Raw genomic sequence first — 23,530 nt, 5'->3', positions numbered from 1 at the left:
ACTTTAAGCCGTGCAGTGGTGCGGTACTGAACTCCACTGGACAGCGCAGTGTTGCTGTGCCCCAGAATATCCAGCACTGATGATGGAGAGCTTAGCTCGAAGCTGGATAGCTGGACGAGGCTGTTGCTGTGGATCAAACGCCACTCCGGGGTGGAGAACTGAAACAATAAATTAGTTTTTAAATGAATGAAAATTTACGCGGTATACATTTAAAACAGCTCGGACTGTTTAAATTAGATTAAATGTATAAACAAAAACATGATTGCATAATTGCTCGACTGTAATTGAATACTAACCATTTATACTACTCCTTTATTATCTCCATTATTCCACTCCTTTATTTTTAAAGATTTATTATCCTATTAGCCTAAAATCAGTTTTCAATTTTTCATAATCAGAATTTGGTCATTAAAAAATTCAATATTTCGATTGAGAAGAATGAGGATTGAGGAACATCACAGATGTGCGAATACAGCAATAAATTTTCTAAGGTTCATTTTTGACGTAAAATGTTAAAATATCTTTGCACAAGACGTCGGAGAAGGCAACTCACATCCGGCACAACGAATAGAATATCTTCCTCCTACTCACCTCAACTTCGACGTCATACTTGAAAGTGTCCTCAGATCTGTCATGGAAGAAGTGAACTCACTTGTTGAATATCTTCCTCCTACTTACCTCAACTTCTACGTCATACTTGAAAGTGTCCTCAGATCTGTCGTAGAAGTTCGCCATGTATTTGTGCGTGCCGGAGTCAAGTCTCGCTAAACATTTCCAGAGGAAGATGAAAATATTCAATGGGCTTGAAAAAAAAGTAATGGTATGAACGTTGCACAAGTATTTCTTACTCGTCTCTGTCTTACTTGGTAGCGTCAGGCATGACGATGACGACGTTGATGGTTTGCCTGTCGGACGACGTGCGACCTAAAGCAACTTGCACGTCTCCGCTCCACGTCTCTCCCGCCGCTGTCAACTTTACGCTAATTGTCAAAAATATATTTACTTTTAAATTCAGAATTAAGGATGGTTACTAAATAGTAATAGTTACTATCAAAAAGAAATTGATGATATTGATAATAACAAAGTAATATTTTAAAATCATTTTTCATTTCAACTTTGAAATATCATTGTTATAAGCTTTTCAGAAAATACGTACTCTGAATTAACATTGTTATAAGATGGTTGGAAATCTGTACCGATTGAAATGATTAGTGAACCGCTTTATAGTGCAACCAAAGATAGTTAAAACAAATTTGGTTTAGTTATACGTAGCTAAATGGATAATTACTCACTCTAGATGCAGAGAGTTTTCAGTGCTCGGCTGGAGCTCACAACGGAAGGTGATGGCGTCGCTGAGGTCCCGCTTGTTATCCCAAAACAGCTCGCCGTTCAGAAGGGATCCTCCAGTAGGCGTTGCGATGCCTAATAGCTTGCCTAAACATTTAGGCATATATTGAAATTTAAATCCTTAATTGATGCTTTACTTTACAATATATTAGTCCGTATTGTCATAATTCTAACTCTTACCATCCCTTCTCTAATATCTTACCATCCCCTCTTACCAATCCATTCCCGCAGCTCATTGAGTTACGAAAGATACTTAAATGTAATGTCAGAGTCCCGTAGACTTTTCTCCATAAAACGTTCACTATATATATTACGACTTTAGTAGCAATATACATGTTAAAGACGATGAATTATTCATTAGAAGCAGAGTTTGAATGAATTATTCATTGAATCAGAGAGCAGATATATATTATATCACAAGTGTACAAAATAAATGATGGTGAGCTAACGCTGAACAAAAACAAGTCTTTAGACACAAGGTTTAAAGTGACTTAGATACAGAACCTTTTATTTCTTTGTCAATTTTCGGCAAGAAGACCAGTGCATTTAGCACTGCTCCTCTCGACATCAACTGCAGGCTGGACTGCACCTCCAGAAATCCTTGTATTTTGGAAATTACTTTCGCTTGGAAAGCTCCAGTTGTAGGGAATTTCTGCGCCGAGATCTCGCCAGAAAAAATTGATTTCTGGTCATTGACAAGACTAGCATCGACGAAAACCTCGTTTGGTGACCACTTCAGGTTGTGCTCGAACCTTCACGATATTAAAAATTTATGAAAGGAAATTAACAGTGATTAATATAAATATAATTTTTTATACAATGAAACATTTATTATAATTGAAGAAAAAAAGCTTAAAGAAATTGACTAAAAATTTATTGATGTAATAATAAATTATTTATATGATTATTTATACATTCAAAAATAAATTAACTGGAAAACCATGGAATAGAGGGCTAGAGAACATTACAGCAATGATTATTTTGATTGATTAGAGGATTACAGCAATGTTCATGGTGCTATAGCACCTATTTCGGAGAACTGAATATTATCCCTCTGCAGTTCAGTAGGCTGAAGAACAGTTCATCCTCCTACACAATATTGCATTCTTACTCGAATCTTGAACTCGTACATATTTGAACTTGAACAAAAAAGAACTCACACACTGCGCCAGTTGGAGTCTCCACTGGACGCAGTTAGGTCGTGTATAAGGAAAACGTCCAGCTGTGGCTTAGGAAGCTGGTATTCATCCAGCTGCTGGACCTCGACTTTAAGCCGTGCAGTGGTGCGGTACTGAACTCCACTGGACAGCGCAGTGTTGCTGTGCCCCAGAATATCCAGCACTGATGATGGAGAGCTTAGCTCGAAGCTGGATAGCTGGACGAGGCTGTTGCTGTGGATCAAACGCCACTCCGGGGTGGAGAACTGAAACAATAAATTAGTTTTTAAATGAATGAAAATTTACGCGGCATACATTTAAAACAGCTCGGACTGTTTAAATTAGATTAAATGTATAAACAAAAACATGATTGCATAATTGCTTATATTAAATTCAAGTACCGTGTGTGTTTTTACTAGAATAATGTATTTAAATGTACGTATATTCACATGCATATATTAAATTCAAGTACCGTGTGTTTTTACTAGAATATTGCATTTAAATGTACGTATCTTCACATGCATATATTAAATTCAAGTACCGTGCGTTTTTACTAGAATAATGCATTTGAATGCACTTACATTCACATGCATATATTAAATTTAAGTACCATGTGTTTTTCCTGCAGTTATGCATTTAACTGTAAGTATATTCACATGCATATATTAAAATCTAAGTACCTGGTAAATTAAGGTATGTTGTTGTATTATTACATGGAAGATCATTTCATTTGGCCGGTAAGTCACAGGTTAACATTATAACGTATAATATTAAAAATGTACACAAAATATTATTTAGTTTCCGGCAACTTTGCAGATTTATACCGCCGAAAGGATATTGGTACCGTACCAATTAACTTCAGACTAGCCTGCGTGGTACCGTACCAATAAACTTGACTAGCCTGCGTGGTACCGTGCCAATTAACTTCAGACTAGCCTTCATGGTACCGTACTAATTAACTTTTTCCTGCCTTATGCTGATGAGTTAATATAATATTGTATTAGATAGATAAAAGTTTGCAATACATAAAAAGATACGGTATGCATATTTAATTAATAAATGAATCGCACTGTTCAAAATTGTGCAGATCCCATGCACCGATAACTGATATTATGTTCATTGCTGCTCGAAGTGTATGTGTGTTTTTGCTACAATAATGCATTTTTATGTACGTATATTCACATGCATATATTAAATTCAAGTACCATGTGTTTTTACAAGAGTAATGTATTTAAATGTACGTATATTCACATGCATATATTATATTCAAGTACCGTGTGTTTTTACTAGAATCATGAATTTAAATGTAAATATATTCACATGCATATATTAAATTCAAGTACCGTGTGTTTTTCATACAGTAATGCATTTAAGCAGGTTTCATTGAAGACCAGAGAATTTGTTTTATTGACAATTTTCTTATTAGTTATTTCAATAGATCGAACAAGATTTTCAGTTTGCACGGGTATAATTAAACTACTGATTTATTGCAAGAACAAGAAAATACAGAATCTTGTAATGAACAATAACCTCTGCAAAAACGGGAGTTTTCCAACAGACCAATGTAGTCTATAAATTTTCTTGCAATAGAGAAGGTTGTAGACTTCTCCCTAACATGGACTACATCGGACTCACAATCGCGACATTAAGCCGACGTCTCACGTGCCACTTTCAGTCTGGTGGACCAAAGAACCACCTGATGGAAGCCCACAACGAGACCATCACTTGTACGGTGCTGGAAGAATGCACCAGCGCCGTCATGCGATGCCCCGACGCCAACCGACTCGCGACAGCTGAGGCCCTCATCATTAAGGATAGGACCCCAGCCATCAACCTTCAAAGTACTGGATTTGTCAGAACATTAAGGCTGTTTTCGGAGTGATTTTCGGTGCTCTAATTTTAATTATTTATGTGATTTTGTAATTATTTTGAGTTGTATCCTATTTACTTGATTTTGTACTTATGTCGAGCCAAATTCCATCACTCAATGCGCCTTTTAACTTGATAATGAATTATAGAAACGTTCGAAACGTCGTTAAAGAAATAAAAATGTCCTTCGCTGATCTGATTTTCGATTTACTCGTGCATAATAAAAATGTTGTTCGATCTATTAAAAAAACTAATAAGAAAATTGTCAATAAAACAAATTCTTTGGTCTTCAATGAAACCTGCTTAAAGGAACAAATTTTGCCAACATATACTAATAATGAATTTAAATGCACGTATATTCACATGCATATATTAAATTTAAGTACCGTGTGTTTTTCTTACAGTAATGCATTTAAATGCACGCATATTCACATGCATATATTAAATCTAAGTACCCGGTAGATTGAGGTATGTTGTTGTGTAATTACATGGAAGATCGTTTCATTTGGCCGGTAAGTCAGAGGTTAATATTATAACGTATAATATTAGTAATCTACACAAAATATTATTTCGTTTCCGGCAACTTTGCAGATTTATACCGCCGAAAGGATAACAAAAAATCACCAAGCACAAAGCACGAGTTAACAATGAATTGCACTAGAAACTTTTTATATATATTATGAATATTTTGCATAGAATAGTCACTTCCATCAGAATAAGTTCATAAATTGAGTTTCGAAATTGCATGGAAGTAACACTAAAATTTAAAATTTTACAACTCGCGATGAACTGAGCTAATTTATACAAGTTCTACATTCTGTGAATATCTTAAATTTGAATTCAATATAAAGACATTTTTAATGAGTTTCAAGTATACGAAATGAATTAATAAATAATGACCTTACTTCTCAACACAATTTTACCGTAAATTAAAAAAAAACTAGAAATTTCCACAAAATAAAAATGCATTTCAAATGAATATTCCCACCAGCGTTAATTTTTTTCATTTTCTTAAATTCAAAGTGAAACTAAGATGAACTAAAAATTCATTACAAATGATCATTCCCACCAGCGTTAATTTTTGTCATTTTCTTAAATTCATAGAGAAACTTAGATAAACTAAAAATTCATTACAAACCATTATTTCCAACAGCCTTAATTTTGTTCATTTTTTTTAAATTCATAATGAAACTTAGATGAACTGAAAATTCATTACACACGATTATTCCCACCAGTTAAAGTCGACAAAAGCCTTGACTTTGGACGTAACGGGATCGACAAGCCCGTCTTCAGCAGCATCGACTCGCACGATGAAGCCATGTGCCCCAGCGGGCACGTACTCTCCCTCCAGGGCGACCGTCGCCTCCCTCGGGCCCAGCTTCCCCTCGACAAGAAGCCGGCCGCCCCTCGCTACCACGAGGGGTGCCGCGATGAGTGGGGATTTCAGATCGATGATTTCGTTTTCTGCGACTTTACAGGTAGAAACAACAGGATTGAAGGATGTATCATTAAAAAATAAGAGAAAAATTTGTGAAATTTGTCGAGTTGTAGGTCTTCTCGAATTGCATTTTGTTTACAGAGTTAATAGTTTATGCAGAGCTACAATGTGAAAGTCATAAAATAATCATCCTGTTGTGCGCATTGCGGGATGTGTGGGTAAAAAATGCGAAAGTAATGAGTTTGGACATGCAAAATTCATTAACTACTCTTAATTATATATTTCAAAAGCCCGTATAAGTATTATCAGTTAGGTACCGTACAAGATTTTTATACTTACGAGTACTTATTTTTGCGTCAATTTTCAAGTACCGCATCTGGATTACACTATCAATCTGGTATACTTTCAAGAAGCAAAGCATGCGATAGAAGTAAAAGATAATTGAATTCTGGTTTTAAAGCCCCACAATTCACCTGCACTGTCATCATTGGATGATGTTACACTATCATTCTGTGGGGTGAGAGGATGGTTCACGTCTGATCCCCATCGGCCCCACACCACCCTGGTGCTGAACGGCGTCCAGAACCTCGCCTCCGACATCGCCCGCAGCTTATACATCAATTACAATTACTTAGAAATTGAGTTCAATAATAATGATAATAATATAATCACACTTTCTAAAGCTATTTTATAGTCTCTTTGACGACTCTTGAATGTCTTCATATGGACTAATGTAAAAATTAAGAGATTAATAATCGGGACAAAAAATATTTGATGCATGCTATGTTACTGCTGACATGAGGCATGATTAATATGAATAAAAAATTAAAGTGCAGCACTAGAATCGCATCTGTACGTCAAGAAGGTATAGGTGCTATGCGGCACGTTAAACTAACATATTGTGACTTGAGTAATGAACACTGCGAATCAATAATAGAAATACTGGGGCGGTATCGCAACACCGTCAAGGTGGTATCGGTGCGATGCGACACGTGAAACTAACATATTGTGACTTGATTAATGAACACTGCAAATCAATAATAAAAATACTGAGGTGGTATCGCAACCGACCGTCAAGGTGGTATCGCTGCGATGCGACATCTGAAACTAACATATTGTGACATGAGGAATGAACACTGCGAATCAATAATAAAATACTGGGGTGGTATCGCAACCGACCGTCAAGGTGGTATCGCTGCGATGAGCAGTGGTATCGTCAGTGAGCAGCGAGAGGTGCAGCTGTACGGCGCTGGTGAGCGGCGACGACAGCTGCACGGAGAGGCTGACGTCTGGGGTAGCGTTGTGGCGACTGGAGCCTTCTCCTTCAATGTTCAGCTACAGGGCGTGTATTATTTGGTATTATTATTACAGTTATCCTGACACTGTACTATAAAAATATTTCACTAGTTTGTAATTCAATCAGAGAATCGATGATGGCTTCTTGAGCTCAATCCCTAGATCGCAGACGAGAAACCGAGAAGCGAATTTCCATAGTATGGCCTGTCCATGATGAATATTGTTCCAAGCNGACACTCACCGTCCAGCCTGTTGTTAAGCAGCAGGGACGGCAGGGACGGCATCAGCACCTGCAGGAATAACCGCCCGTTGCTAACCTCGCTCCTGCCGGCGGTGCCGTCCAAGTCCTGGGGGTTACTTAGGTTAATAAGTTACTTAATAAGGTACTTAAGTTAATAAGTTACTTAATAAGGTACTTAAGTTAACAAGTTACTTAATAAGTTACTTAGGTTAATGAGTTACTGAATAAGTTACTTAGGTTAATAAGTTACTGAATAAGTTACATAGGTTTAAAAGTTACTTTGTCACCGGACGTTCGCCGCAACCTTTAATCTTGTCAGAATGTCTCGAGCCTTACGGCCAAACTCCGGTAACTATCTTGTTAAAATACGATAACTTTGATGAACGTTCATTTGCACGGATTGCGTTGATTAAAACTTCAGTTAACACGGATAAAACTCGATTTTTATTTCAGTAAAAAACACTTAAAATCAATGCGTTGAATAAAATAGTACAAGCACCAGAGACATCACACTACTAGACGAAACTTTTAGAGCACAGCCACAAGAACTAGCGTTGGGGGCACAAGATTGCTAGTAGAGCAACGGAGCGAGGTGAATTAGGTAGAACCTCACCGTGGGGCTGGCGGGACACGACTGACTACCTGACTCACAGCCACACAGACCTGGGCCTTTACTTTCAAAATAAGTTAATAGATGGTAAGTTCGTCAGACAATCATTGACGACCTTTCAAGCAAAATCCACCAATCATTGACAAGAAAATAGAGCGTAAGTACTTACGTTCAATTATACATAGCGAGTTTTGAAAGTATGGCCCCTGACCTCGCGTTACGTAGCTCATACTGCAGTAAGGTCCGACTCTAATGTTACTGGCGCAGCTTCACCAGACGCGACAGAACAATTTAACCAAAAAAATGCACATGGAGTAAATGATCGTATCAATCGAGCGATGAATATTAGTGAACGATGTTCATCGTTCACAACTTAGTAAGTTACTTCATTACCATAAAAAGGGTAATATAGGTACAACAGTGGTTTCCAAAATGGGCGATAACGCCCCCCTGAGGGCGGTGGAAAGATCTGGGGGGCGGTGAGGAAGAAAGGGGCAGTAGGGGGGCGGCAGTCCGCGAAGTCGAAGTCAGAAGTTTGTACGTTTGTTTGACGATTTGTACACAACACGTGCAGAACATGACCCAGACTCGAATAAATTTTAACGAGCTAAAAATCACCGTTTGGTAGTTAGGAATTTATATTAAAATTTTCGTTCAAATCTATTCAGTAGTTTGGAAAAAAATTCTTTGATCACTGCGAATTTCGACCCGTATCGCCATATAACTCCCGAATGAAGGTGAAATTTAAAATATTTTTCACGAACTAAACATCACCGTTAGGTCATAATGAATACGTGTTCCAAGTTTAATCGAGCTGCGCTCATTAGTTTGAGAGATATTCCTTGGTCACTGAATTCGGAGATTGGCCTTGAGACCGGCCACGAGTCCGGTCGTAAATTTGTCCCGAGACGTCCTGGGTTTCTAGTGCTGAAACAGTTAAAACTGTACAAAAAATATATTGGTTTACTAAATGGGGTTCTATTTGTGAAATACATATTTGTGCTTAACCTTTCTTTTTTAAAATTGCAGCATACTAAATATCATGAAAGAGGCGTTTGTTTTCATGTGTCTGTCGAGGGGGAGGGGCTAGGGATTCACTGAGGAGCCAAAGGGGGCGCCAGCCTGAAAAAAGTTTGGGAACCACTGATCTACAACCTACACTTCGACCATTAATAGCATATAATGTACAAATATTACATTTACGTATTATCTCCAGCTACCGAATTTGCATCACTTCGCCGGTATATTCAGAATTTACGCCATATTTGCGGAACATCATCGCCTGTATTTGCCCAGTCTCCACCAAATTACCTCCGCATGTCACATCTACAGCACATACAAGTATTTGAACGAAACATAACCACCAGTTGCCACATGCCCGTTTTTCACGCCCGCCACTTGCAGTTGCCACATCCCCTCCTCCACGCCACATCACCTGCAGTTGCCACATCCCCTCCTCCACGCCACATCACCTGCAGTTGCCACATCCCCTCCTCGGTTTACATCTCTATTTAGTTATCGTCTTACAGACCAAGGCTTAATACAAATTTTTATTTGCCATGCTTTGCTATGTATCCGAAAAAATTGCTTTGATATTGTTAGCGCATTTTCTCATTTATGGAAAAAAATGCACTATTGTGCTCGCCATGTCCGTCTGTCTGTCCGTGACCACGTTTTCGTCGACGAGAAAATGCGCTCTCTGTCACTCACTGCAGTGAGTACTGAGTTATATTTTTGTTCTATATACTCGCCATGTTCTGTTGCAGATAAAGTTGCACGTCTAGCCTGGAGTCCCAGTGGGGGGCGTGGGGGGCGGTGAGGTGCAGACCGAGTAGGTATGCCTGAGGTCCCCCAGTCTCGGGGTCCGGGATCCGCCGTTCCAGCACGCGCCCGCTGGGGTGGCGGTGGTAGGGTCCGGTGTGGTGGTGCTGTACAGGCCTGTTACGAACATTCTTATATATACGAATTTATTTGTTTATGAACTTTGGCTACAATTATTTTGAATTAATTTATTTGTTTATGTATTTTAGATACAATTATTCTTGAATTAATTTATTTGCTTTAGAAACTTTAATATTATTAGATGAAAGATAGTTATCTTTCATCTTCTTATCTCTAAAGTAAATTAAAATTATGCAATTATTCTCAGATCAACTTATTAATTTTTTAACTTTAAAGCTGATTAGATTGAAATTAAGCCAGATAAATTTATGGGGAAATTGTCATTTCTAAATTTTGTGATACCTGATAAATTGATCAGGTTAAGTACAAAGAATTATTGAAAGTAATAGCTTTGCAAATGAAGAGCCTTGACTTCGGTGATGAATATCAGCATTTCTGAAAATTCTTGTTATAAAATCTAATTTTCTCATTACAATTAAATTATGATGTACTGAGTTCAAAAAATTCTACGTCTTTATACAATAAAGAACATATTTATTTAATAATTTACTTAATTAGAAATTTATTTATTTATTACTGACCTGTGACCGTAGCCGACCAGCCCGACGTTGTAGTGCAGTAGCTGATCGTGATCTTCTTGGGCGCTGTGCTGCCAGTGCCCACCCAGGTACACTGGATGTCCATCCAACGAATACTGAAGCATCGATAAAATATAATTTAGACTTTAATTTAAAATTTTATTAAACTGTAAATTAAGTAAATTTCTATAAGTTACGAAGGCGGAAGTCTTCATTGTATGGACATACAATGAAACCGGATTGAAATAAATAGAATATCACGAGAAATTAAATTAAATAATTTTAGTGTATAACAGGTGATGATGACTCGGTCATTTCCTAAGTGTAGTTTCGTCCTTGAATTAGATGGGATCCACCTGGGCACTGATATGCATTCCAACTTGTGTTACAGCGGCCACTCCTTCAGCTGTGAACTCTGTCCCAGCGACAAGCAGAACGATGTCTTGCAGGGACACAGTCAGAAGGGATGCAGTCGGGGACCGAATGTCCACCGTTGCTGTAAGGTTAATTAAATTTAATTACCCACATGTTTAATTAAATTATTAGCTGATATATTACAATTGTGGACACAGTCAGAAGGGATGTAGTCGGGGACCGAATGTCTACCGTTGCTGTAAGGTTAATAAAATTTAATTATCCACATGTTCAATTAAATTATTAGCAGATATATTACAATTGTGGACAGAGTCAGAAGAGATGCAGTCGGGGACCGAATGGCTACCGTTGCTGTAAGGTTAATTAAATTTAATTACACATATGTTCAATTAAATTATTAGCAGATATATTACAATTGCCTAATATTTTATGCCTCACCTTTAGCGGCAACATCGATGATGCGTTTAAGGCTGCCTAAAGTGTAGACATCAAGGGAGAGTTTTCTCTGCTTCTCGGACCAGTAAGTGGACCCATAGCCTTCAAGGAGGTTGTCTTCTGGCTCCTCAGGAGTGCTCAAAAGAAGCCTTGGTTTGTAAGTTGTCTACGCGAAGAAAATATTGTGTTAAAAAGGTTCTTTCCAGCAGAAGAATATTAGATTTCTAGAAACTGCAATATTACAGACCAAATCTACTATCATTGACACCAAAATTCAAGTCAGTTATAGGAAAATGTTTAAATTATCTTGTTAGTACTTTGTACCGTTTTCTTTTCTCTTCCAAATTTATTTTCATGATGGTTTATAATCAATTTTAGGAAGAATAGAACTCACAAGTCCACCGTCTTGTACCATCATGACCTCTGCCTTGATACCGCGTTCCTGGCCATGACTGGAGCTTCTTAATTCAAGGCGTTTAAGGTTCGGCGCGAGCACTGCACTGCCTGGCGAGTATAATTCAAAATTAAATTAATTCTCAGGTTCGTCTTACAGACCTGCACCGATAAAATAAGAGTTAGTCTAAAGCTTAATTTAGTGGTTAGTTTCAGAATGGTGAAACATCAATTAGTTTCAATGATGTTCCAACAAATTTTTCGTTATTTTAGTTAGTATCGAAAGCCATTGCCTACTTCGTAACATGTGTTATTACTTAGTGTTCCTTGTATTACTTAGTGTTATCTTGTGTTACCTAGTGTTACCTCCGTTGGTCACCTACCTTGGTAAGACAGCAGCAAGTCACGGCCCGTGACGTCACAACGCACATCAGCGTTATGCCTGTCACGAGACGCCCCGAGTATAACATGCAACGCTCGGGGTGACGTCACAGCTTCACTGGCTGCTATTGAGGCATCCACGAATATCGAGTTTAGGCCTGCTGGAATAGAAACGTTATTAACTCAGCATTCAAGTGAAAATTCTAATAAGCGGAAATCACAAGTAAAATTAATTTTGTGTTGATAAAGTATTACCCTAGCTTTTTTGTGAAAGATCTGGATATTATTATTGTTGTTGTTGGTATATACAGTATATACTACTCGTTGTATATCATTACTGTTCAAATTTACATTTTATATGTTTGTCGACTATATTATGGTGGCACCGATTTAGGTGATTTAATATTCTTCAGATCTTTGAAATATGGTGCGCAGAATGTTATAGAAATTATTCCGTTATTTGGTAACAAGTTAGGAATTGACAAATAAATTTGTGAAAATGGCTTTGTAAAGGAAGAAACATGGAATGTCATGCGAGTTGCAGAAGTAAAAATATCATACCTTAATGAATCACAATTCGAATTTATTTACATTGATTAATTTTCACCTGGATTTTTGACTGAAATGGACAGGTCGTGACCGTCCACTCCTTCGCTGCTGGTAATTTTAACAGCCGACGCGGAACTCGCGTGCAACATGTCCGCGTTCCGCGTTTCGGTCGCGGACTCAAACCGACAAAATTTTATACCCAGAAGGTTTTCAGAATCGGGGGAGCATGTTTCCTTTGTGGTTGGTACTCCTGATCGAAAAGAAAATGCGTGGAATTGAGGATATATTTTATAGAAGTTCAAATCAGATTCATTATAGCATAAAGTTCCATCTTATCGATTTAACAGAATAATTCGTTTCCGTTCAGCCGTTTCCTAAATGCGTTTTCTGGTTGAAGCTCAAATGATTCAACACCAAATATTTATTCTTCCTCGAGGATAATTCACTTTTCAACCGTACAGTTGCTGCATGAATTTTATAGATGCTAATTCAACTATTTCGGAAGAGTGTTTTCCGATGACAACTACATTTATAATTTATTCAACACCGAACTTCACCTAACTCGAGAAATTCATCCACTATAAAATTGCGCAGCGGCTATACAAATGGCAGAGATGTCAAAGCCGTTTTACAATAGTTTTTTTCCAATTTTAATAGCAGTCAGTGTAGGAGTTGCAAAATGGCATTTTCGATAGTACCAATCATGTTTCAAAAACAGTTGTTAGCTCGAGTGCTGTTCAAATAAATAAATTTGTAGATTTAATGTAAAAAATTCCCCAAATCTAGAAATTTATACATTTTAAAATGTCAGAAATGCTGTTCAAATATCATGAGTGTCAGTTTAGCCGATTCTGAAATATAATTAGTATAAATAACCTTTTTAATTCAACTCGAAAATTCCCCCAAACCAAGTAGTAATTTATTCACTCAATAATGGCAGAAATGCTGTTTAAATTTCACTAGTGTTAGCCGAGCCATTTCTGAAGTATAAAAACACACAGAAAAAGCTTGTTGGAGCTGTATTACATTAAACGCTGTACTGTAATAATTATCCTTTTACATAAACTTTTCTTGTAAATCTCAAATCAAGGTTAAAGCTATGAATCATTTTTCTTCAATTGGCATTTGCGATAGATATGGATCCTTTACTCACTGGAAAGAGTTATAATTTGCATCCAATATTCATCCTTGTTTCAACACCATTCAACACCATAGCCACATTTAATTTTTACACATACATAAAAGTAAAAATTTAAATCCAAATTAGTTTTACACTAAAAAATACCTGCACTCACCTCCAGTGTCTTGAGTTGTCTGAGCGAGGAGGACTGAAGACGTGACCGCACCAGAATTAAACACCGTAGCCGAGGCCATGTTCACGGCCGGCTCATGGTGCAGTGAGAGCGACAAGCTTGCGGAGTTCTGATGGAAGAAAACAACGTTCATATGCCAGCCTTGCATCAAAACCATAGACAATAACTTAGTTCTTCCTCAATTTAATGTGTGGTTCATATGAACGTATGGTTATTGCAGGTACATTCCAACTTGTATCGATAATCAGGCCTGACGTGGTGCGAAATGATCGCGTACGACTGGTTGACGTGCGAGACGAAAATGACGAGCAATGTACGGTGACGCTCTAGGCAATGATACGAGCAACGCTAAGCTTGGTTTACCAGCCGTGCAGTCACGCCTCTGAAAACTTCAGCTTCACTTAATAAAAATAAGACAGAAAATACACGACGTTTGTGAAACATAACAGTTCAGTCTACGCAACATAAAAAATGGGAAAGATAGTTCTATGATTAAAATTTAATTAAACTCTAATGAAATTTCAAATGACGAACTGATATTGCTACCGAAATTATAATGCCGGATACACTAATTAATTGATTATGCTTTTCACTGATTCTTTGGAGTACAGAAATTTTTTATGGAGTAAGCCGATGCTGGTTCTTGTCTGTTAAAAAATATGCTACGGAATTTCTATACTATAGTCTTTTAAACTAAAATGGAACGTATGCTTCTTGCACGTTTTATGTCGAGTTTACAAATCTTTTATATGGCTTGGTACCTGGAAACCGAAGCATAATCATTCTCTCTCAAGTATTATTTTACAAATTTCCATTTTTTTAGTATCAACTTATTATAGTTTATTCATATGACCTTACCTCAATAGTTAGCTCGAAATGAGCGTCCAGGGCTGCTCGCAGAGGCTTGTTCAGAGATGAGCCCCATGCGATTTGAGTGCCGGGCAATGGCTGCCAGATTGAGTCCCGCTGTGTCTCAGTGAGCACCGAAAGATGGCGGTAGGAGCTCACGCTTCGATTTGAAATTAAAAGTTAGCTACAAACTTTAAATTATTATATGTTGTAACTTTTCGATAATTTAGCTCTTTGTTCGGTGCTAGAGGTAGTAAATTAAAAAAGGTTTAATAATTAATGTCGGTTTATTCTCAGAAATAAGAAACTGACGTTCATGCTATCTCTCTTTTTTGGGAATATAGAACTGAATATATTGTTGTTGTTTATGATCAAATAGTTTGTATTTTTTCAAATGATTTTATACATGATTCAAATAAATTTAACCTGAATCTGGTCCCTCCAGACAATTTCTTCTTGCTATCCCAAAGAGCACTGAAGATATGAAGTCCCGCGCGCATGCGCCCGTCGAAGATGAGACCTTCGTGGCTGCGGAGGTGAAGTGGGGGTCCCGCAATGGGGTGGAGTTTGGCAGGAACATGGCTCAGTGGTAGGACGAAACTTGAAAAAAGTTCCTGTAGGCAATTTTTCCGTGTAAAAGATAGTTTTGGGGAATTTTCATGTTTGAAAAAGGCAGCCAAAATTTAATTGTAGATATCTAAAGACTGAAACCAGATTGAAAAAACTCGTATCGAGATAATCTTGATAAAACTACAATGATTCATCATGGAAAAGACTTTCATTCAAATAAGGGTGTATTTGGTGCAAATTTACAATTTCTTTTAAAGAATACATTGTGAATACAATATAAGTAATTCCAGGGAACACTTGAAAAAAGCCTGGAACTTTTTGCAGAGTAATCGTTGCTTTGAAAATAGTACTGTTTTCTGGTTGACAAATTGGCATCAAAAGAGGTAATCAGTTGAAATTTTACTAGCGCCACAATAAAATCATCCAACCCCTCAAAATTTTAAATTTGAACTATTTATAAATTGTAGAAAATAAGAACGTACCTCGTTATTTAGAAGAGATTTCAAGAGGTCTTCTGCATGAGTTTCCAGCCATAAACGCAAGGACAATCGAATATCGTTCAACGTGAAGGCAAAATTCTTATTCCATCGTAAATCCCCGCCGTGTCTAAGCCACAGCCATATGGCTGTGGGCGTCTGCTTATGGCTGAAGAGCGAACCCATCATATCTTGCAAGTCGGAAATTGTAAAGCTTCTGCGAGAACGTGAATCAAAATAATTTTTTTCTCCGCTGTCGCTGGAAGATCCTGCTCTACTTCCCGCGTTAGTAAAGAAATTTTGATTCGTCTCTATATCGTCAGTGGCTGAATCAGAATCCTGTTTTTTATTTTTTTCATTTCGTTCAAAAATGTTAGATTCTTCGGTGCCAGTATTTATTGAATTTTCGGTCGCATTAAATTTGAGATCATTATTTTGAATAAAATCGCCAATAAAATTCAAAGCTGTGTTCTTGAATATCTCTAAAAGCTTCATCTGCCACACAGAGCTGGGGGATGTTGAAAGTTTCGTGTGGAGGAGAGACTGCACGAATCCTTCGAAGTTTTCCAGACGCATTCCCAACTGCAAAGAAAATATGAATTTTTCTGTTGAAAATTAATTCAGGTTCTGGCGCTAAAATTATTCCGTAATTCTTATCAAAAATAGAATTAATTCTTCAAATTTAAAATATAAATATTTTTTAATCAAATTTTTGTCGTCACGTTCATTTCAGTGGGCCAAGCAAAAATATTTTTATGTTGAAAATAGTAGAAAAAGTTGAAATGTTAGGATTTTTTACAGGAGAATGAATTCCATAACACGATGAATTTGCTTCTCTAATAATTCAACTTTCAAAAGGTTTCTATTGAATTACTCGTTCCTCCCAGTAAAACCCTCCACTTTGCTTTAATCGTGCTACAAATGGCGGCGCTGGAACACTCGATATATATTAGGTTGGAACAGTAATTAATGTTACTGTAAGTAGTACTGAAATAAATAGGTGGAAAATAGGCAGTAACTCACTTTTATATTCTGCCCGAATCTCCGCCAGAATCTACCAAGAAATTCCAAGCCAATTTTCTTAGGCAAGAATCCGCCGTCATAAATAATGTCAGCATCCATCTTGAATTCCTCACTCAGCAAATCGAGGAGGTGGAAAATATCCAAGTTTTTCCAAACTCCAGCATCCAGTGGAAGATGGTCCCTCAGAATTGCAGGTGCGTACAAACGAAGCCTCTGTGATATTTCTTGGAATAGAGAAGGGATCGGGGACGTGTGGTGGTGGTGGTGGTGACGATGCTTGTCACGGTGATGGTGTCGAGACTTCATGTACGATAACACTGGAAACAGATTCGTGTTATTAAAGGCTATAGAAATTTTGAATCAACGTAAATGAGTTTCGTATTTGGACTAGAATCTTATTGAAAATCGAGTTATTCTGATTGCTTTTACTGAGAACTCAGTTGTGAAGAATTTTTGTCTATCGTCATATATATTAGAGGATGAAGCTTGACACTGACAGAGAATTTACATACGACGGAATAAAATTATTTTAACAAATGCGTTAGATATTTTAAGAAAAGCCTAATTTCGAAGTTGAAAATTGAACTTGAACATAGATACTCTACTGAAACTTACCATTTGCATCATCAATGAGATGGATTTTGTCGAGGACGGCAGCAGCGGCGTCAGCATCACATGCCAGCAGGCTGAGGTAGCTCGCTATGCGCAGTTCTGAAGATTCCGTGCTATCCCAAATCAACTTCGTCAACGTCAATGTAGACTACAAGACACAATAGATTATTAATTCATCAATTGATGTATTAAATATGCTCGTATATTGAAATAGAAAAAATCATATGTCATTTCACGCATATTCTAATGACTAGAAGTCAATCTGCGTTAATAAGCTAATTTTAACACAGCTTGATTCTACTTCTCTTTGCACTGTCACGTATATTTCTTCGCAAAGTAATAATTACTAAAAAGTAAAATAATTTATTTCGAACATAAAGCACGGCATAATATCAGTTTTACGTGGTCAAATGAATACAAAATTAAAACACTCGGTATCATAATCTCCTTCTTATTTTTCACCACAGCCAGCACCCAAATCAAACTAGAGATGCCAGTCAAATCAACTATAGTAACTTTGTACGGAACACGAAAGACCCAAGCTAACTGGATAAATGAAAAGTGTATTTTAGCAATAGAAAGTCAACATACACAATATATAATAATGAAAAATTTTAAGGCAATGTTGATTCGAAGTTGAAACTTAACGATTCAAAAAAAAATTGACGAACGGATGCAGAAACCTGATAGGTTCATAACGGAATAGATAAAGGATTAATTATGAAATTATTGACAAATAATGCTGTAATGTAGTAATATATATGCACATTACCCCTGAAGCTTGTCATCGGGGTGCGTTGAAAGTAAATTGAATATAGTGACCAAAGTCCGTAGACTTCTAACAATGTCTAAACTCTCGTCATATATGGTGTTAAATTAATTCGAACTTAGTTGCTTTGATAATATGTGCTTGCAGGACATGCAACGTGTCTGTTATGCAGTAAAAATAGCAGATGCTTTATGAATGAGATTTCACCTTCCATTCGCAAACTTCTCACCATAGAAGAAACAATTTTCAGGTCTATTATTAATAGACTCTGCAAGACATTCAAAGCTTGAAAAATAAATTTGTCTTGAAAAAACTTGAGAAAAATTTGTCTTGAAAAAGCTTGGGAAATTTTCTCTTGAAAAAAGCTTGAGAAAAATTTGTGTACGCAAGAAAAAATATGTATAATCTGTCTGAATATATAATATGAATATAACTCCTGAATACTACAAATACTCAGTATTCCTTAATAAAAGTTCCTGAATATGCTTACACGAAACATCGAAACTTAAGGGAAAACAAGAAACTTAAAGAAAAAACGAGTAATTTGAACATTTTCGTTCCAAAAAATTTGGTTGTTAGATTTTCAGATTAACAGCAAAATCATATAGACACTGAGTTCAATCGTCATGCCATTATTTTATAGTATTGATGCGGTTTATGCTTATAAAAGAAACAAGAAAAAATCGTAAATTGTTCAATAACATTACAAGAGTTTCTCATTCTACTACCATAACACGTTTATAAATTGTTAAAATCGAAAAGAAATTAATCAAAACAGGTAATCGGGCTGAACATTTAAAAATAATTTCCTTACCCTGGGTGAACAAGGCTGGACAGCCAGAGTCTCGACGGCGGCAACTCGTAGCATCTCAGACTCAGGCGAGCGGCGGGACCGCGGCGCAATGCAGCGATGCACGGCAGATTCAGACGACTCAGTTAGTATACGCAACGATTCCAGGCCTCGTAAAGCGTGGAAATACTGTAAAAACGGTTCAAAAATACGGCAGAAATAAGTTTTCATTTAATAATAATTATTTTTCTTACGAGTTGCCTTGCATAGCATGGAAATACTGTAGAAACGGTTCAAAAATACGTCAGAAATAAGTTTTTATTGAATATTAATTATTTCACTTTCGTATGAGTTGCCTTGCAAAACAGGGAAATACTGTAGAAACGGTTGAAAAATACGTCAGAAATGTTCATTAAATATTAATTATTTTTCTTTCGTACGAATTGCCTTGCAAAGTATGGAAATACTGAGACGGTTGAAACATTGATGAAAAATCCTTAAACCTAATATTGTAATTGTGTACGAGCATTATGAATATATTTATTTCTTATACTCTATTGACTGATGAACATCAGCATGACCATAATAAAATTACTAATATGGGACTTGTACTCTCAACATTACATAGTCAAAGACCATGAATAGTTAATGAAATGGCAGTGTATATGAGAATTTTACAGCGACCTCTCAATGTTATCCCCAGCTACTAAATTACCTCTTGAATTGTCGTTTCATTCTCCGAAGCACAATTTTTAATTTTATCGACGAGCTTCTTCGTCACTTGAAATACGCCATCAGCACAATTTCCATAGCGGAGCCGAATGGATGAATCCTGAACTCCAGAGGAGGCATGAATGGAGGCATAATCACGTTCTAAGATCCTTAGGTGAACACGTAGTGAATCTAGTTCTGGTCTTGATGAATCAGTGTTCAAATGAGAATAACCATGAAACTGAGAATGAAATGACGGCATAAAAGAACTCCCTGAACTTCTATTTTGTGATGTGAATAAGCTTTCAGTAATACAGGACGTTGGTACAGACGATGGATGTTCACTGGATCCGCAGGTTTCATGTAGAGATTTGCGGACTAGAGGCATGATCTGTAAGACCTGATCTTGCCATTGTGGATAGTCAAGCAGTTGCTGGAAAAAAGCGTTTAAATCACGATGATGAGAAAATCTCATCGTTCTAGAAGACTGAGTCGAAATAAACATTCATAAGAGAATGCATTTTATTTTTTCTATATTTGTGACTCAAAGAGAGTTATTGTTATTTCAGATATCTTTAAAATATCGCTAGTAGATAAAGTAGAAATGGTCCCAATTGATATATAGAATGATAAATATGTAAATGACATCAGGTTATATTGTACCAAGATTCCTCGATATTAAATTGTAACCTAACAAATTGCACTGCATCCGGGGCCTTGTTCTGGGAAAGTGGTTCGTTATGACCCGAATCAAAAGTCAGACCCACAACAGACGTATTTTTTAACCATACAAATAAACTATTGTGAGAATTCAGTATTGGGGCTCTATCATCAAGAATTTGATATGTATTAAATTGAATAAGAAATAAATAATAGAAGCCACTTACAACGCAAATCAAAGCGTCGCTCCAGGCTGGCGCGTTCTTATGAGCCAACACAGACATCGAGGTGTCCCAGATATCGCCAAATGAATCCGTAGGAATAGCATTAGTTGCGTATGATTTCTGGACTCGTTGCAGCGAGAGCCTACACACTGCCGATGCTGATGCTGCAGAGGTGGAGTCGCGTAGAGCTGATGTGAAGAAATTTCTGTCGCGAGAAAGATTAAGGTAATAAAATTAGTCAGTAAAACATGTGGGGGAAGAATGTGAGGGAAGGAACAAGGAAAAATACAATATAGCTATGATACAAGCCCACTACTATATATATTACCCGTGACTTTAATTTAATCAATTTAGTTTTTCTAGTGTTAAACTAATCCAGTAACTGCACAGATTTGAAAAATGCATTGTTGAAAATAATGTCATGCCGATGACTTCGATTCATCAAAAAATACTAATGAATAAATTGATGCCATTTTATCCTCGTAGATATAACACTGTTTTCTATCTCTAAATTTTATTCATTACTCTCTGTTAAGTCAAATACTTACTTTACACGCCGGTTGCCTAGGTTATCGTCGCAAAATGTTCCAGCTTCGATTTCTTCATATATATCCATCAACGGCTGATATTCCGACAAGGTTTCAATATAAGAGACAACCTCAGGATACAATAAAGGCAATTCAAAGTTTAGCATATCGAAAACATCTCCAGAAGAAACATCTGAACACAGTTTCTTCAGTTTTACATTCAGCGCTGACGCAGTTTCATTAGTGTTTGTATGTTTCAGACTTGTTGGAGCGTCAGAAGGTTCAGCTCGTAGAGGAACTCGGTCCAATTCTGTGTAATTGAAACATAAAACTCTTTTTGAACCATTGGAAAAACACAAAACAGTTCCTCGTTCACGATTTTTTTATAATAAATCGATAAATTAGTCACGTATAAAGAATATTTTATACATCAAATGTCGAATTCAATATTTATTCACATGTTTATTCATTTTGACTCTTATGTACTCTAGTTGCACTAGTTGTTGTTGTGGTTCCCCGGTCTCAATTTTACAGGAGACCCCCCTCGCGCAAGTACGACACCACCGACAGGGGGTCGCTCCAGAGCTGTAGGGTCGAGGTTATGTGGTGGTGTTGTCTGAGGTCCTGCCAGAGCGGACATTCCAGGAGAATGTGAGTGATTGTGTGGGAAGCTCTCTTGCAGGATGGGCAGGTGTCTGTCTGCTTGGCCTATTCTGTTTGCGTATGTTTGTAGTAAAGGGTGGTGGCCGCAGCGCAGCCTGGCTAGGTGTACTCTCTCCAGTCTAGAGAGCTGTGTTTCTGTGCTGCTTATGTCCGGTGGTGGGTGTACAAGGACTTTGTTGTTGCGTTCTAAGTGTCATAATTGTGTGTAAGTGTTTTTTTTTGTGCTGGTGTTGCCTTGGGGTGGGGGTACTGTGTCTAGTATGTTGGTGTAATATCTGTGTGGGGTTTGCACTATTTGTCTGTGTGTAGGTGTGTGGTTGCGTAGGTAGTGGCACGGGTGTTGCGTGTTGTTTATGGCTGCGGCTATGAATTGTGTTCCTCTCATGTCGAGGTGTGTTTTATGGGAAGTATTTTTGTTTCTGCATGAAGGTGCTCTATGGGGGTGCTTTGTGTGCAGCCTGTAACTATCCTGAGTGCTTTGTTTTGTAGTGTTTGAAGTTTCTGTATGTTTGTGTTGGATAGTGCGGGCGCCCAGGCGGGGCTGGCATAAGCCAGCACTGTTCTGATGAACTGTTTGTATGTTGGTGCTAGTGTTTCTTTGTTTTTGCCGAATTAGGTACCGCCTAGGGCCCGAAGTGAGTTGAGTCTGATGTTTGCGTTGTTCACTATGTTGTTGATGTGAGGGCCGAATGTCATTGAGGTGTTGTAAGTGACCCCTAGTATTTTTGTTTCGTGTGTGTGCGGGATCGGGGTGTTGTTTAATGTGATGTTTGGTCTATATTGGTGCTCCTTTGTGTGGCTGGTCATTAATGTGTTTGTGGATTTGCTAGGAGCAACCTTGAGTCTGTTCAGTGTTAGCCATTGTGATAAAGTGTTGAGGTATGTTTGCGCTTGTTGAGTACATATGTCTGCGGATGGGTCAGTGGATGTTATTGTGATGTCGTCTGCGTAGGAGGCAATGTGGATGTTTGGAGGTGGTTCGGGTATGTCGTGCAGGTATAGATTGAAGAGTGACGGTGATAGGACGGAGCCCTGTGGGACTCCGTTGGGTATGAGTGATGTGTGTGATGACTTGCCTGAGTAGTGTACGTATGCAGTTGCACTAGTACATTTGTTGAGAGCCTTTTGTTCAAACGCGTCCATTAGGTCGTCAATGATAACGCTACCTAATTAAACGAATTATTACTTGCACTTTAAATGTAGAATTATTTCAAATAATATCTATGCCATTGCCATCAACTTACGTTAATCACGAAGGTACTCACTTGAAAACTCATACTGACTTGATTGATTCTCGTTACTTGGTACGACTTGTCTCACAACGAGAGCAACTTTAGATCTGTGCACCGTAGCTCCCAGCAGCAGCTCTTGCTGGCATGACGTCGCCCTGAGATCTAGTCTCGTTAGGTCGGTACTACGGCCATCTCTGCAACTACCTGGTTCAGAAGCCAGATAATTCTATAGAATATTTTTATTTTGTTTCTACGGTCATAAAAATTTATAATTTTAAATTATTCGTGTATCAAAAATTATTGTGGTGTGGTGTCCGAAAACTCATTTTTGGAAAGGGTGTTGTATCACTTTAATAAAGGATAGTTAGGACTGACGGAACATATAAGACACAAATGTCCAGAAAAATGAAGATTGCACCTGGAGCTTCTGGTCTTCTAGTACTATGGATCGTTGTAGATGCGTAAAGAATGTTGGCTGTCGGGAATCGAAAAAAAAAACACTTCAAATGATGCGATTCAAATGACGCATGTTGACCCCGG

The 23,530-nt window shown here is 37.5% G+C and overlaps 2 protein-coding genes and 1 long non-coding RNA gene across 3 annotated transcripts in view; all 3 read right to left on the bottom strand.

The window, feature by feature from the left end:
• LOC108666167 overlaps positions 1 to 9,909 on the bottom strand; it is a 31,085-nt gene extending 21,176 nt beyond the window's left edge. Inside the window, exons 1-5 of the mRNA XM_018152986.2 lie at positions 9,787 to 9,909; positions 7,425 to 7,454; positions 6,991 to 7,146; positions 6,285 to 6,420; positions 5,606 to 5,843 (exon numbers count right to left, since the gene is read on the bottom strand). Coding sequence (XP_018008475.2) covers positions 5,606 to 5,843; positions 6,285 to 6,420; positions 6,991 to 7,146; positions 7,425 to 7,454; positions 9,787 to 9,909 — 683 coding nt within the window. The remainder of the gene's footprint in view (positions 1 to 5,605; positions 5,844 to 6,284; positions 6,421 to 6,990; positions 7,147 to 7,424; positions 7,455 to 9,786) is intronic.
• A 1,114-nt stretch (positions 9,910 to 11,023) lies between these two features.
• LOC125179310 lies at positions 11,024 to 11,738 on the bottom strand. Its single transcript, XR_007157220.1, has 3 exons — positions 11,643 to 11,738; positions 11,252 to 11,414; positions 11,024 to 11,049 (listed from the first exon to the last, which is right to left on the bottom strand). It is a non-coding gene; the product is annotated as an uncharacterized LOC125179310 (long non-coding RNA).
• Positions 11,739 to 13,378: 1,640 nt separating this feature from the next.
• LOC125179312 lies at positions 13,379 to 23,187 on the bottom strand. Its single transcript, XM_047884930.1, has 12 exons — positions 23,024 to 23,187; positions 21,117 to 21,405; positions 20,572 to 20,773; positions 19,689 to 20,117; positions 18,998 to 19,162; positions 17,418 to 17,562; positions 16,803 to 17,119; positions 15,786 to 16,361; positions 15,160 to 15,347; positions 14,743 to 14,893; positions 13,867 to 13,993; positions 13,379 to 13,422 (listed from the first exon to the last, which is right to left on the bottom strand). The coding sequence occupies exons 2-12, from the start codon at positions 21,260 to 21,262 to the stop codon at positions 13,379 to 13,381; spliced, it is 2,490 nt and encodes an 829-aa protein (XP_047740886.1). The 5' UTR covers positions 21,263 to 21,405; positions 23,024 to 23,187.
• Positions 23,188 to 23,530: the final 343 nt, after the last annotated feature.

The sequence above is a fragment of the Hyalella azteca genome, unplaced genomic scaffold (assembly GCF_000764305.2).
Source record: "Hyalella azteca isolate HAZT.00-mixed unplaced genomic scaffold, Hazt_2.0.2 contig16542, whole genome shotgun sequence".
NCBI lineage: Eukaryota > Metazoa > Arthropoda > Malacostraca > Amphipoda > Hyalellidae > Hyalella > Hyalella azteca.
This window is presented reverse-complemented; position numbering and strand designations above follow the sequence as displayed.

Coding starts and splice junctions, on each gene's coding strand:
- LOC125179312 (XM_047884930.1), bottom strand. CDS start 21,262: ATGCTAAACTTTGAATTGCCTTTATTGTATCCTGAGGTTGTCTCTTAT. Junction 19,163..19,688: donor ATGAAACGACAATTCAAGAG/GTAATTTAGTAG, acceptor CCGTTTTTACAG/TATTTCCACGCTTTACGAGG. Junction 13,423..13,866: donor GACAACTCAAGACACTGGAG/GTGAGTGCAGGT, acceptor ATTATATTTCAG/AATCGGCTAAACTGACACTC.